Genomic DNA, 16,199 nt, shown 5'->3' on the forward strand with positions numbered 1-16,199 from the left:
GCCCTCCTCTCCTAGTCCAATTCGGACCAGGGGGGAGGAGGCGCGCGGCCCACCCTGGCTGCCCCTCTCTCTCTCGACTAAGGCCCATATGGCCCATTACTTCTCCCGGGGGGGTTCCGGTAACCCTCCGGCTCTCCAGTTTTCTCCGAAATCACCCGGAACACTTCCGGTGTCCGAATATAGCCGTCCAATATATCAATCTTTATGTCTCGACCATTTCGAGACTCCTCGTCATGTCCGTGATCACATCCGGGACTCCGAACTAACTTCGGTACATCAAAACTCATAAACTTATAATATAACTGTCATCGAAACCTTAAGCGTGCGGACCCTACGGGTTCGAGAACAATGTAGACATGACCGAGACACGTCTCCGGTCAATAACCAATAGCGGAACCTGGATGCTCATATTGGCTCCTACATATTCTACGAAGATCTTTATCGGTCAGACCGCATAACAACATACGTCGTTCCCTTTGTCATCGGTATGTTACTTGCCCGAGATTCGATCGTTGGTATCTCAATACCTAGTTGAATCTCGTTACCGGTAAGTCTCTTTACTCGTTTCGTAATACATCATCTTGCAACTAACTCATTAGTTGTAATGCTTGCAAGGCTTATGTGATGTGCATTACCGAGAGGGCCCAGAGATACCTCTCCGACAATCGGAGTGACAAATCCTAATCTCGAAATACGCCAACCCAACATTCACCTTTGGAGACACCTGTAGAGCTCCTTTATAATCACCCAATTACGTTGTGACGTTTGGTAGCACACAAAGTGTTCCTCCGGTAAACGGGAGATGCATAATCTCATAGTCATAGGAACATGTATAAGTCATGAAGAAAGCAATAGAAACATACTAAACGATCGGGTGCTAAGTTAATGGAATGGGTCATGTCAACCACATCATTCTCCTAATGATGTGATCCCATTAATCAAATGACAACTATTTGTCCATGGTTAGGAAACATAACCATCTTCGATTAACGAGCTAGTCAAGTAGAGGCATACTAGTGACGTTTGGTTTGTCTATGTATTCACACAAGTATTATATTTCCGGATAATACAATTCTAGCATGAATAATAAACATTTACCATGATATAAGGAAATAAAATAATAACACTATTATTGCCTCTAGGGCATATTTCCTTCAGTATCCCACTTGCACTAGAGTCAATAATCTAGATTACACAGTAATGATTCTAACACCCATGGAGCTTTGGTGCTGATCATGTTTTGCTCGTGGAAGAGGCTTAGTCAACGGGTCTGCTATATTCAGATCCGTATGTATCTTGCAAATCTCTATGTCTCCCACCTGGACTAGATCCCGGATGGAATTGAAGCGTCTCTTGATGTGCTTGGTTCTCTTGTGAGATCTGGATTCCTTTGCCAAGGCAATTGCACCAGTATTGTCACAGAAGATTTTCATTGGATCCGATGCACTAGGTATGACACCTAGATCGGATATGAACTCCTCCATCCAGACTCCTTCGTTTGCTGCTTCCAAAGCAGCTATGTACTCCGCTTCACATGTAGATCCCGCCACAACGCTTTGTTTAGAACTGCACCAAGTAACAGCTCCAGCGTTTAATGTAAACACATATCCGGTTTGCAATTTAGAATCGTCCGGATCAGTGTCAAAGCTTGCATCAACGTAACCATTTACGATGAAGCTCTTTGTCACCTCCATATATGAGAAACATATCCTTAGTCCTTTTCAGGTATTTCAGGATGTTCTTGACCGCTGTCCAGTGATCCACTCCTGGATTACTTTGGTACCTCCCTGCTAGACTTATAGCAAGACACACATCAGGTCTGGTACACAACATTGCATACATGATAGAGCCTATGGCTGAAGCATAGGGAACATCTTTCATTTTCTCTCTATCTTCTGCATTGGTCGGACTTTGAGTCTTACTCAATTTCACACCTTGTAACACAGGCAAGAATCCTTTCTATGCTTGATCCATTTTGAACTTTTTCAAAACTTTGTCAAGGTATGTGCTTTGTGAAAGTCCAATTAAGCGTCTTGATCCATCTCTATAGATCTTGATGCCCAATATGTAGGCAGCTTCACCGAGGTCTTTCATTGAAAAACTTTTATTCAAGTATCCTTTTATGCTATCCAGAAATTCTATATCATTTTCGATTAGTAATATGTCATCTACATATAATATCAGAAATGCTACAGAGCTCTCACTCACTTTCTTGCAAATACAGGCTTCTCCAAAAGTCTGTATAAAACCAAATGCTTTGATCACACTATCAAAGTGTTTATTCCAACTCCGAGAGGCTTGCACCAGTCCATAAATGGATCGCTGGAGCGTACACACTTTGTTAGCTCCCTTTGGATCGACAAAACCTTCCGGCTGCATCATATACAACTCTTCTTGCAGAAATCCATTCAGGAATGCAGTTTTGACATCCATTTGCCAAATTTCATAATCATAAAATGCGGCAATTGCTAACATGATTCGGATAGACTTAAGCATCGCTACGGGTGAGAAGGTCTCATCGTAGTCAATCCCTTGAACTTGCCGAAAACCTTTTGCGACAAGTCGAGCTTTGTAGACAGTAATATTACCGTCAGCGTCAGTCTTCTTCTTGAAGATTCATTTATTCTCAATTGCTTGCCGATCATTGGGCAAGTCAACCAAAGTCCATACTTTGTTTTCATACATGGATCCCATCTCAGATTTCATGGCTTCAAGCCATTTTGCGGAATCTGGGCTCACCATCGCTTCTTCATAGTTCGTAGGTTCATCATGATCTAGTAGCATGACTTCCAGAACAGGATTACTGTACCACTCTGGCGCGGATCTTACTCTGGTTGATCTACGAGGTTCAGTAGTATCTTGTTCTGAAGTTTCATGATCATTATCATTAGCTTCCTCACTAATTGGTGTAGGCGTCACAGAAACAGGTTTCTGTGATGTACTACTTTCCAATAAGGGAGCAGGTACAGTTACCTCGTCAAGTTCTACTTTCCTCCCACTCACTTCTTTCGAGAGAAACTCCTTCTCCAGAAAGTTTCCGAATTTAGTAACAAAAGTCTTGCCTTCGGATCTGTGATAGAAAGTGTATCCAATAGTTTCCTTTGGATATCCTATGAAGACACATTTCTCCGATTTGGGTTCAAGCTTATCAGGTTGAAGCTTTTTCACATAAGCATCGCAGCCCCAAACTTTCAGAAACGACAACTTTGGTTTCTTGCCAAACCACAGTTCATAAGGCGTCATCTCAACGGATTTTGATGGTGCCCTATTTAACGTGAATGCGGCCGTCTCTAGAGCATATCCTCAAAATGATAGCGGTAAATCAGTAAGAGACATCATAGATCACACCATATCTAGTAAAGTACGATTACGACGTTCGGACACACCATTACGCTGTGGTGTTCCGGGTGGCGTGAGTTGCGAAACTATTCCACATTGTTTTAAATGTACACCAAACTCGTAACTCAAATATTCTCCTCCACGATCAGATCGCAGAAACTTTATTTTCTTGTTACGATGATTTTCAACTTCACTCTGAAATTCTTTGAACTTTTCAAACGTTTCAGACTTATGTTTCATTAAGTAGAAATACCCATATCTGCTTAAGTCATCTGTGAAGGTGAGAAAATAACGATATCCGCCACGAGCCTCAACATTTATCGGACCACATACATCTGTATGTATGATTTCTAACAAATCTGTTGCTCTCTCCATTGTACCGGAGAACGGTGTTTTAGTCATCTTGCCCATAAGGCACGGTTCGCAAGTACCAAGTGATTCATAATCAAGAGGTTCCAAAAGTCCATCGGTATGGAGTTTCTTCATGCGCTTTACACCGATATGACCTAAACGGCAGTGCCACAAATAAGTTGCACTATTATTATCAACTCTGCATCTTTTGGCTTCAACATTATGCATATGTGTGTTACTACTATCGAGATTCATCAAAAATAGACCACTCTTCAACGGTGCATGACCATAAAAGATATTACTCATATAAACAGAACAACCATTATTCTCTGATTTAAATGAATAATCGTCTCGCATTAAACAAGATCCAGATATAATGTTCATGCTCAACGCTGGCACCAAATAACAATTATTTAGGTCTAATATTAATCCCGAAGGTAGATGTAGAGGTAGCGTGCCGATCGCGATCACATCGACTTTAGAACCATTTCCCACGCGCATCGTCACCTCGTCCTTTGCCAGTGTTCGCTTAATCCGTAGTCCCTGTTTCGAGTTGCAAATATTAGCAACAGAACCAGTATCAAATACCCAGGTGCTACTGCGAGCTCTAGTAAGGTACACATCAATAACATGTATATCACATATACCTTTGTTCACCTTGCCATCCTTCTTATCCGCCAAATACTTGGGGCAGTTCCGTTTCCAGTGACCAGTCTGCTTGCAGTAGAAGCACTCAGTTTCAGGCTTAGGTCCAGATTTGGGTTTCTTCTCCTGATCAACAACTTGCTTGCTTTTCTTTTTGAAGTTCCCCTTCTTCTTCCCTTTGCCCTTTTTCTTGAAACTAGTGGTCTTGTTGACCATCAACACTTGATGCTCCTTCTTGATTTCTACCTCCGTAGCTTTCAGCATTGTGAAGAGCTCGGGAATAGTCTTATTCATCCCTTGCATATTATAGTTCATCACAAAGCTCTTGTAGCTTGGTGGCAGTGATTGGAGAATTTTGTCAATGACGCAATCATCTGGAAGATTAACTCCCATCTGAATCAAGTGATTATTATACCCAGACATTTTGAGTATATGCTCACTGACAGAACTGTTCTCCTCCATCTTCCAGCTATAGAATTTATTGGAGACTTCATATCTCTCAATCCGGGCATTTTCTTGAAATATTAACTTCAACTCCTGGAACATCTCATATGCTCCATGACGTTCAAAACGTCGTTGAAGTCCCGATTCTAAACCGTAAAGCATGGCACACTGAACTATCGAGTAGTCATCAGCTTTGCTCTGCCAGACGTTCACAACATCTGGTGTTGCTCCAGCAGCAGGCCTGGCACCTAGCGGTGCTTCCAGGACGTAATTCTTCTGTGCAGCAATGAGGATAATCCTCAAGTTACGGACCCAGTCCGTGTAATTGCTACCATCATCTTTCAACTTTGCTTTCTCAAGGAACGCATTAAAATTCAACGGAACAACAACACGGGCCATTAATCTACAATCATACATAAACAAGCAAGATACTATCAGGTACTAAGTTCATGATAAATTTAGGTTCAATTAATCATATTACTTAAACTCCCACTTAGATAGACATCCCTCTAATCATCTAAGTGATCACGTGATCCAAATCAACTAAACCATAACCGATCATCATGTGAAATGGAGTAGTTTTCAATGGTGAACATCGCTATGTTGACCATATCTACTATATGATTCACGCTCGATCTTTCGATCTCAGTGTTCCGAGGCCATATCTGCATATGCTAGGCTCATCAAGTTTAACTTGAGTATTCTGCGTGTGCAAAACTGGCTTGCACCCGTTGTAGATGGACGTAGAGCTTATCACACCCGATCATCACATGGTGTCTGGGCATGACGAACTTTGGCAATGGTGCATACTCAGGGAGAACACTTTTATCTTGAAATTTAGTGAGAGATCATCTTATAATGCTACCGTCAATCAAAGCAAGATAAGATGCATAAAAGATAAACATCACATGCAATCAATATAAGTGATATGATATGGCCATCATCATCTTGTGCTTGTGATCTCCATCTCCGAAGCACCGTCGTGATCACCATCATCACCGGCGCGACACCTTGATCTCCATCGTAGTATCGTTGTCGTCTCGCCAATCTTATGCTTCCACGACTATCGCTACCACTTAGTGATAAAGTAAAGCATTACAGCGCGATTGCATTGCATTCAATAAAGCGACAATCATATGGCTCCTGCCAGTTGCCGATAACTCGGTTACAAAACATGATCATCTCATACAATAAAATTTAGCATCATGTCTTGACCATATCACATCACAACATGCCCTGCAAAAACAAGTTAGACGTCCTCTACTTTGTTGTTGCATGTTTTACGTGGCTGCTACGGGCATTAAGCAAGAACCAATCTTACCTACGCATCAAAACCACAACGATAGTTTGTCAAGTTGGTGCTGTTTTAACCTTCGCAAGGACCGGGCGTAGCCACACTCGGTTCAACTAAAGTTGGAGAAACTGTCACCCGCAAGCCACCTATGTGCAAAGCACGTCGGGAGAACCGGTCTCGCGTAAGCGTACGCGTAATGTCGGTCCGGGCCGCTTCGTCCAACAATACCGCCGAACCAAAGTATGACATGCTGGTAAGCAGTATGACTTATATCACCCACAACTCACTTGTGTTCTACTCGTGCATATAACATCAACATATAAAACCTAGGCTTGGATGCCACTGTTGGGGAACGTAGTAATTTCAAAATTTTCCTACGCACACGCAAGATCATGGTGATGCATAGCAACGAGAGGGGAGAGTATGATCTACGTACCCTTGTAGATCGACAACGGAAGCGTTTGGTTGATGTAGTCGTACGTCTCCACGGCCCGACCGATCAAGCACCGAAACTATGACACCTCCGAGTTCTAGCACACGTTCAGCTCGATGACGATCCCCAGACTCCGATCCAGCAAAGTGTCAGGGAAGAGTTCCGTCAGCACGACGGCGTGGTGACGATCTTGATGTACTACCGTCGCAGGGCTTCGCCTAAGCACCGCTATAATATTATCGAGGACTATGGTGGAAGGGGGCACCACACACGGCTAAGAATATGATCACGTGGATCAACTTGTGTCTCTAGGGGGTGCCCCTGCCTCCGTATATAAAGGTTCAAGGGAGGGGGGCCGGCTGACCAGGAGAGGCGCGCCAGGAGGAGTCCTACTCCCTCTGGGAGTAGGACTCCCCCCTTTCCTAGTTGGAATAGGATTCGTGGAGGGGGGGAAAGAGGAGAGAGAGGAGGAAGGGGGGCCGGCCCCCTCTCCTTGTCCAATTCGGACCAAGGGGGGGGGGAGGGGCGCGCGGCCCATCTCTGGCCACCTCTCCTCTCTTCCACTAAGGCACACTAAGGCCCATATACCTCCCGGGGGGTTCCGGTAACCTCCCGGTACTCCGGTAAAATCCCGATTTCACATGGAACACTTCCGATATCCAAACATAGGCTTCCAATATATCAATCTTTATGTCTCGACCATTTCAAGACTCCTCGTCATGTCCGTGATCACATCCGGGACTCCGAACAACCTTCGGTACATCAAAATGCATAAACTCATAATATAACTGTCATCGTAACCTTAAGCGTGCGGACCCTACGGGTTCGAGAACAATGTAGACATGACCGAGACACGTCTCCGGTCAATAACCAATAGCGGAACCTGTATGCTCATATTGGCTCCTACATATTCTACGAAGATCTTTTATCGGTCAGACCGCATAACAACATACGTTGTTCCCTTTGTCATCGGTATGTTACTTGCCCGAGATTCGATCGTCGGTATCCCATACCTAGTTCAATCTTGTTACCGACAAGTCTCTTTACTCGTTCTATAATACATCATCCCGCAACTAACTCATTAGTTGCAATGCTTGCAAGGCTTAAGTGATGTGCATTACCGAGAGGGCCCAGAGATACCTCTCCGACAATCGGAGTGACAAATCCTAATCTCGAAATACGCCAACCCAACATGTACCTTTGGAGACACCTGTAGAGCACCTTTATAATCACCCAGTTACGTTGTGACGTTTGGTTGCACACAAAGTGTTCCTCCGGTAAACGGGAGTTGCATAATCTCATAGTCATAGGAACATGTATAAGTTATGAAGAAAGCAATAGCAACATACTAAACGATCGGGTGCTAAGCTAATGGAATGGGTCATGTCAATCAGATCATTCATCTAATGATGTGATCCTGTTAATCAAATGACAACTATTTGTCCATGGTTAGGAAACATAACCATCTTTGATTAACAAGCTAGTCTAGTAGAGGCATACTAGTGACACTCTGTTTGTCTATGTATTCACACATGTATTATATTTCTGGTTAATACAATTCTAGCATGAATAATAAACTTTTATCATGATATATAAGGAAATAAATAATAACTTTGTTATTGCCTCTAGGGCATATTTCCTTCATTAACTTCAACTCCTGGAACATCTCATATGCTCCATGACGTTCAAAACGTCGTTGAAGTCCCGATTCTAAGCCGTAAAGCATGGCACACTGAACTATCGAGTAGTCATCAGCTTTGCTCTGCCAGACGTTCATAACATATGGTGTTGCTCCAGCAGCAGGCCTGGCACCCAGCGGTGCTTCCAGGACGTAATTCTTCTGTGCAGCAATGAGGATAATCCTCAAGTTACGGACCCAGTCCGTGTAATTGCTACCATCATCTTTCAACTTTGCTTTCTCAAGGAACGCATTAAAATTCAACGGAACAACAGCACGGGCCATCTATCTACAATCAAACATAAACAAGCAAGATACTATCAGGTACTAAGTTCATGATAAATTTAGGTTCAATTAATCATATTACTAAAGAACTCCCACTTAGATAGACATCCCTCTAATCCTCTAAGTGATTACGTGATCCAAATCAACTAAACCATGTCCGATCATCACGTGAGATGGAGTAGTTTCATTGGTGAACATCACTATGTTGATCATATCTACTATATGATTCACGCTCGACCTTTCGGTCTCCGTATTCCGAGGCCATATCTGTATATGCTTGGCTCGTCAAGTATAACCCGAGTATTCCGCGTGTGCAACTATTTTGCACCCGTTGTATTTGAACGTAGAGCCTATCACACCCGATCATCACGTGGTGTCTCAGCACGAAGAATTTTCGCAACGGTGCATACTCAGGGAGAACACTTCTTGATAATTAGTGAGAGATCATCTTAAAATGCTATCGTCAATCAAAGCAAGATAAGATGCATAAAAGATAAACATCACATGCAATCAATATAAGTGATATGATATGGCCATCATCATCTTGTGCTTGTGATCTCCATCTTCGAAGCACTGTCGTGATCACCATCGTCACCGGCGCGACACCTTGATTACCATCGTAGCATCGTTGTCGTCTCGCCAATCTTATGCTTCCACGACTATCGCTACCGTTTAGTGATAAAGTAAAGCATTACAGCGCAATTGCATTGCATACAATAAAGCGACAACCATATGGCTCCTGCCAGTTGCCGGTAACTTGGTTACAAAACATGATCATCTCATACAATAAAATTTAGCATCATGTCTTGACCATATCACATCACAACATGCCCTGCAAAAACAAGTTAAACGTCCTCTACTTTGTTGTTGCAAGTTTTACATGGCTGCTACGGGCTTAAGCAAGAACCAATCTTACCTACGCATCAAAACCACAACGATAATTTGTCAAGTTGGTGCTGTTTTAACCTTCGCAACGACCGGGCGTAGCCACACTCGGTTCAACTAAAGTTGGAGAATCTGACACCCGCTAGCCACCTTTGTGCAAAGCACGCCGGGAGAACCGGTCTCGCGTAAGCGTACGCGTAATGTCGGTCCAGGCCGCTTCGTCCAACAATACCGCCGAACCAAAGTATGACATGCTGGTAAGCAATATGACTTATATCGCCCACTACTCACTTGTGTTCTACTCGTGCATATAACATCAACACATAAAACCTAGGCTCTGATACCACTGTTGGGGAACGTAGTAATTTCAAATTTTTTCCTACACACACGCAAGATCATGGTGATGCATAGCAACGAGAGGGGAGAGTGTGATCTACGTACCCTTGTAGACCGACAGCGAAAGCGTTAGCACAACGCGGTTGATGTAGTCGTACGTCTTCATGGCCCGACCGATCAAGCATCGAAACTACGGCACCTCCGAGTTCTAGCACACGTTCAGCTCGATGACGATCCCCGGACTCCGATCCAGCAAAGTGTCGGGGAAGAGTTCCGTCAGCATGACGGCGTGGTGACGATCTTGATGTACTACCGTAGCAGGGCTTCGCCTAAGCACCGCTACAATGTTATCGAGGATTATGGTGGAAGGGGGCACCGCACACGGCTAAGAATATGATCACATGGATCAACTTGTGTGTCTAGGGGTGCCCGTGCCCCTGTATATAAAGGATCAAGGGGAGGAGGCCGGCCGGCCCCTATGGCGCGCCAAGGAGGAGTCCTCCTCCTAGTAGGAGTAGGACTCCTACTAGAAGGGGGAAGGAAGTGGGGAGGGAGAAGGAAAGGGGGGGGGGCGCCGCCCCCCTCTCCTAGTCCAATTCGGACCAGGGGGGAGGAGGCGCGCGGCCCACCCTGGCTGCCCCTCTCTCTCTCCACTAAGGCCCATATGGCCCATTACTTCTCCCGGGGGGGTTCCTGTAACCCTCTGGCTCTCCGGTTTTCTCCGAAATCACCCGAAACACTTCCGGTGTCTGAATATAGCCGTCCAATATATCAATCTTTATGTCTCGACCATTTCGAGACTCCTCGTCATGTCCGTGATCACATCCGGGACTCCGAACTAACTTCGGTACATCAAAACTCATAAACTTATAATATAACTGTCATCGAAACCTTAAGCGTGCGGACCCTACGGGTTCGAGAACAATGTAGACATGACCGAGACACGTCTCCGGTCAATAACCAATAGCGGAACCTGGATGCTCATATTGGCTCCTACATATTCTACGAAGATCTTTATCGGTCAGACCGCATAACAACATACGTTGTTCCCTTTGTCATCGCTATGTTACTTGCCCGAGATTCGATCGTCGGTATCTCAATACCTAGTTCAATCTCGTTACTGGTAAGTCTCTTTACTCGTTTCGTAATACATCATCTTGCAACTAACTCATTAGTTGTAATGCTTGCAAGGCTTATGTGATGTGCATTACCGAGAGGGCCCAGAGATACCTCTCCGGCAATCGGAGTGACAAATCCTAATCTCGAAATACGCCAACCCTACATTCACCTTTGGAGACACCTGTAGAGCTCCTTTATAATCACCCAGTTACGTTGTGACGTTTGGTAGCACACAAAGTGTTCCTCCGGTAAACGGGAGTTGCATAATCTCATAGTCACAGGAACATGTATAAGTCATGAAGAAAGCAATAGCAACATACTAAACGATCGGGTGCTAAGTTAATGGAATGGGTCATGTCAATCACATCATTCTCCTAATGATGTGATCCCATTAATCAAATGACAACACATGTCTATGGTTAGGAAACATAACCATCTTCGATTAACGAGCTAGTCAAGTAGAGGCATACTAGTGACGTTTGGTTTGTCTATGTATTCACACAAGTATTATGTTTCCGGATAATACAATTCTAGCATGAATAATAAACATTTATCATGATATAAGGAAATAAAATAATAACATTATTATTGCCTCTAGGGCATATTTCCTTCAGAAAATTTGCAAGGAAATTACTGATGCTATTTCTGGGTTTTGGTGGGGTGATATAGAGGAAAAGAACAAGATGCATTGGTAGTGGGCATGGTGGAAGATGTGTATCCCCAAGAGCAGGGCCGGGCCGACAAAATCCGGGGCCCTGTGCGAAACTAAAAAATGGGGCCCTATCTTAAAAAAAATGAACTAACAAGAAATTATAGTATATATATCTCGCAGAAAAAAATTGTAATGTATATAATATAATGGCTTACATAACAATTGAAAATATAAAAAGTCATACCTATCCAACTCCTGGTTGCTATTTATTTGAACATCCTCATTCTTTTAGTATTCTTTATGATTAGAAACCGAAGTTAATACCTATATAAGAAGTACAATTTGAATATATTGGCTCAAAGAGGCATACAACTAGTGAACACATTCAAGTTTGAGCTAACATGTGCACTGTCCAAGAAAAGGCATTGCAATATTTGGATGTAGTATAGCACTTGAAATATGTAAGAGACTAATATTTAGAGGCTAAATCATATTTATGTCTTTTACATTTGAATAATAATAAAATAAAAAGCAAACTGCTAGGCTCATGAGCCTATATATAAACCATAATATGATGTATACAACTGTGTCTAGGAAAAAAGAGTAACTGTCTTTATACTTGTTACAATGGTATAGCACTTGGAAGTATCACATACAAACTATATGCGGGTATGCTAGTAATTAAAGAAAACATGGGATATTTTCTGATATATTCTGGGGAGATATTTGAAATTTACCATCAGAAATACTTGAGGCAACAAAAACTATATCAAATCTAACTTCCATATCCCTGATCTACAACGGCGGAGCTCAATCTACATGTAGGGGATGTGTTTATGAGTCTGGAGGAGTGGAGGTCCTTGTATTCACCTGCAGCGGCCAGTTGCCCTGTGATCCGATCGATCCAGGGACCGAGGGGCGAGGGATCAGACTCCAGGATAGAACACCTTCGACCGAGGGATCAGACTCCAGAACACCTTGGATCGATCGTCGATCCAAGGACCGAGGGATCAGACTCCAACACAGCGAAGTGAACACCTTGGATCAAAGGTCCTTTCCTGCAGGCTGTAGCGATCGAGACGAGTAGGAGGACTGGAAGAGGAGGAGGAGATCGATCCCCGATCCCGTTTCAGCGCTGGTCGCTCGATGGCTCGATCCTCGATGCCCTCGTTGCTTTGACTCCAGCAGTCCAGACCACTACAGCACCCAGCAGCCCAAAGCGCATAAGTTTTTTTTAGTACTAGGCCTTTGTAAAAAAATTGGGGCCCCCCAAATTTTTGGGCCCTGTGCGGGCCGCACTTTTTGCACCACTATGGGCCCGACCCCGCCCAAGAGAGATGGCGGCATGGGGTTTAGAGATCTACGTGCTTTTAACTTAGTGATGCTAGCAAAGCAAAGTTGGAGATTTATTTCCAATCTGGATAGCTTATGTGCTAGAGTGCTTCGAGCAAAGTACTGTCCTGATGGGAACCTTCTAAAAGCAGGACCTAAAAAGGGGTCACCATTTACATGGCAAAGTACAGTGGCTGGGTTGCAGACCTTCAAAAGGGGGCATATTTGGCGAGTTGCATCTGGTAGTAGCATTAACATATGGGAAGACCATTGGATCCCATGTAGCCCATCAAGAAAAGTTATCTCACTGAAATGAATGTGTATGCTGCAAACTGTTGACGAACTGATTGACCCTTGGACAAGAACTTGGGATGAAGCACTTTTACGTGATAATTTTATATCTATTGATGTTGAGAGAATTTTGAGGATACCCCTGAGCACAAATCTGACAGAGGATTTCATAGCTTGGCATAAAACACAATCCTTCTCTTTCTCTGTCCGATCCGCGTACTATACAGAATGGGCTCACCAGTTCGGGGGCAGAATAAGAAGAGAAGAGGACGGACCATCATCTTCCAATCCTGTTTGGGAGATTCTCTGGAAGCTGAATGTTCCTAGCAAAGTGGAAAATTTTGGCTGGAAGGTGCTACATGGGATGATACCGGGTATGGCATTACTCGCAAACCGACATATTCCCGTCTCGGGACAATGTCCGGTTTGTAGAAATGCAGCTGAAGATTTGAAGCATCTTATGTTCACTTGTGACCGAGCTAGAGCTGTTTGGCGGGCTATGGGAGTTCATGAAATAGTTGAAGTGGCAGCAGAACAGGACCGATCTGGCAGTATCATCCTCGAGAATATCCTTAGAGATAAACAACAGCATCTTGTGCAACTAACTCAGAGTGGCATACATGAGTCCATATTTGTGGGGGCTTGGTATATATATATGGTGGCAACGGAGGCAGTTGGTGAAGGGTGAAGGGGTGGCGAGCCCACCAAAATCTGCCCTCTCCATATATGCAATAACGATTAACTTTGCTGGAGCAAAGAAGGCTGCTGATGTTCCTCAAGTTAAGTGGGCAAAACCAGAACATAACAAGTATAAGGTGAATGTTGATGCATGTTTCATGGACAATGGAAGGGGAGCAACTGCGGCTATTCTTCGGGATCACCATGGGCAAGCACTTGCAGGCTCAACGACACTCTTTAGTTAAGTGCGAGATGCCCCTACTGCCGAAGCAATGGCTATATTGAACGGCTTGGCCTTGGCAGATCAGCTGGGATGCTCAAATATCATGTTTGAATCGGATTGCTTGGAAGTCACATCAGCATGCAATGGAGAGAGATGGAAATACTGAGCCCCTATTCTGCTATTTTGAGTGACTGTTTCATCCTTGCTCACAGGATCGGTCTGGTATCCTATGCATATTGTCCTAGAGAGGCAAACACTGTGGCACATGAGCTAACTAGAAAATCTTTTGATTCAAATTCTGTAATTGCGTGGGATAATGATCCTCCACACAGTATTCTAGATGCCCTTGTTAGAGATGTAACCATTATTTAATTTGAATAAAATGTGCCACAAGTTAAAAAAAAAAGACCCCTCACTCGAAAGGCCCAATAAGAAGAATCACCCCACCGGGCCGACCCCCCACTTGTCACTCTCACTCCTCGTGTCCATCATCGCGCGCGGCCAACAGAAACGCGAGCCGGCGGCGCCGGCGACAGCCGGCAGCCGGTCTCGCCGATCGTAGTCGTACCAGAGGGCAGAGAGAAAACGACGAGATCGTTTAGTGCGGCGACGGGCGCAACTGCCAAAGCAACGCGCGCTTATCAGTATCTGTCCGTCTCTCTTTCTCTCCGTACGCTGCTTGTCCAATATTGGCAGAAGGCAGCGACGCAGCGTCTACGCCGACGGCGCAGCTAGCTTCCGAAATCAACCCCAGCAGTGAGTCGACCAGCATGGCCGGCGCCGCGCCTCACGTCATGGTGCTGCCGTTCCCGGCGCAGGGCCACGTCACGCCGTTCATGGAGCTGTCGCACCGCCTCGTCGACCACGGCTTCCAGGTTACCTTCGTCTGCACCGAGCTCATCCACGCGCTCCTCCTCGACACCGGCACCACCGGCGACGCGCTGTGCGGCATCCGCCTCGTCTCCATACCGGACGGCATGGCCGAAGGCGACGACCGCAGGGACCTCTGCAAGTTCGTGGGCGCCATCACGCGGTACGTGCCGGGCTACGTGGAGGACCTCATCAGGGGGACGGAGGCGTCCGGGGAGAAGGTCAAGTGGCTCCTCGCCGACGTCAACCTAGGGTTCTGCTACCAGGGTGCCAAGAACCTCGGCGTCCGGGTGGCTGCCGTCTGGCCGGCGGCCGCGGCGAGTCTCGGGATTTGGTCCAGCATTCCCAAGATGATAGAGGATGGCTTCATCGATGACAAGGGTACCAAATATCTATCCTTCTACTGCCTAGTTTCCATTGTTTATATTTATATATATCATAAAAGAAAAGTTTCGATTCTTTATTATATACATATCCTCCGTTTCAAAATATTAAAAGTTCTACATTTGTCCCAAGTCAAACTTTAGTAAAATTCCACCAAGTTTGCTAAAAACTTTCCTAATATATAATACATGGAACATATATAGTTTAAAATATATATTATGCTAAATCCAATGAAACTAATTTTCTGTTGTAGAAGTTGGTATTTTTTTCATATATTTGATCGAACTTAAATAAGTTTATTAGTTTAGGACAAATCTAAAACTTCAGGTATTTTAAAATTGAAGGAGTATTAAACCTAAAAAAATATTTTTGGGATTTTTTTTCAAACTATTGTAAAAGATCTAAAAAATCATTTGAGAAAGACACTAAAGGGCATCTTAAATCTAATAATTGTCAAAAAAAAGTTGTCAGTTCAATGGAAAGACAACTAGACGCAAAACAATCAGTAAAAAATAAAATTACATTGAAAATCATACTCTTCATCTTCTTTCTTCGATTATACACCGGCCATCGAAAATTCAAAATTGTATTGAACCGACGGTCAAGAAAAGGAACACCTACAAACGGCCTCACCATGCCATGCTTTGAAAACCGAAATAGCCACTCACCGCTTGAAACGAGGTCTTTTTTTATTTTTTCCTTTTCTTATTTATTTCTCCACCTCTTTCTCTCCTTCTTCTTCTCCTTCTTCCTCTTCTTATTTTCCTTTTACTCTCCTTTTTCTTCTTCTTCCTTCTTCCTGTTTTCTTCCTTTTCATTATTTTACCTTTTCCTCTCTGATCCACTAACCTAGAATCTAGTATCCTAAAATGCACTAACAGTAGAACTAATAACCTAAAATGCACTAAATCAACTAACCTTAAATGTAACTTTTGTAGCACAATTTTTTTTCTAAATATG

At 43.9% G+C, this 16,199-nt stretch overlaps 1 protein-coding gene across 1 annotated transcript in view; it reads left to right on the forward strand.

Moving 5' to 3' along the window:
• LOC119300096 (UDP-glycosyltransferase 83A1-like) overlaps positions 1 to 16,199 on the forward strand; it is a 39,197-nt gene that overhangs the window by 18,849 nt on the left and 4,149 nt on the right. The window contains exon 4 of the mRNA XM_037577162.1: positions 14,804 to 15,236. Coding sequence (XP_037433059.1) covers positions 14,804 to 15,236 — 433 coding nt within the window. The remainder of the gene's footprint in view (positions 1 to 14,803; positions 15,237 to 16,199) is intronic.

This window comes from Triticum dicoccoides, chromosome 5A, assembly GCF_002162155.2.
Source record: "Triticum dicoccoides isolate Atlit2015 ecotype Zavitan chromosome 5A, WEW_v2.0, whole genome shotgun sequence".
In the NCBI taxonomy this organism is placed as follows: domain Eukaryota; kingdom Viridiplantae; phylum Streptophyta; class Magnoliopsida; order Poales; family Poaceae; genus Triticum; species Triticum dicoccoides.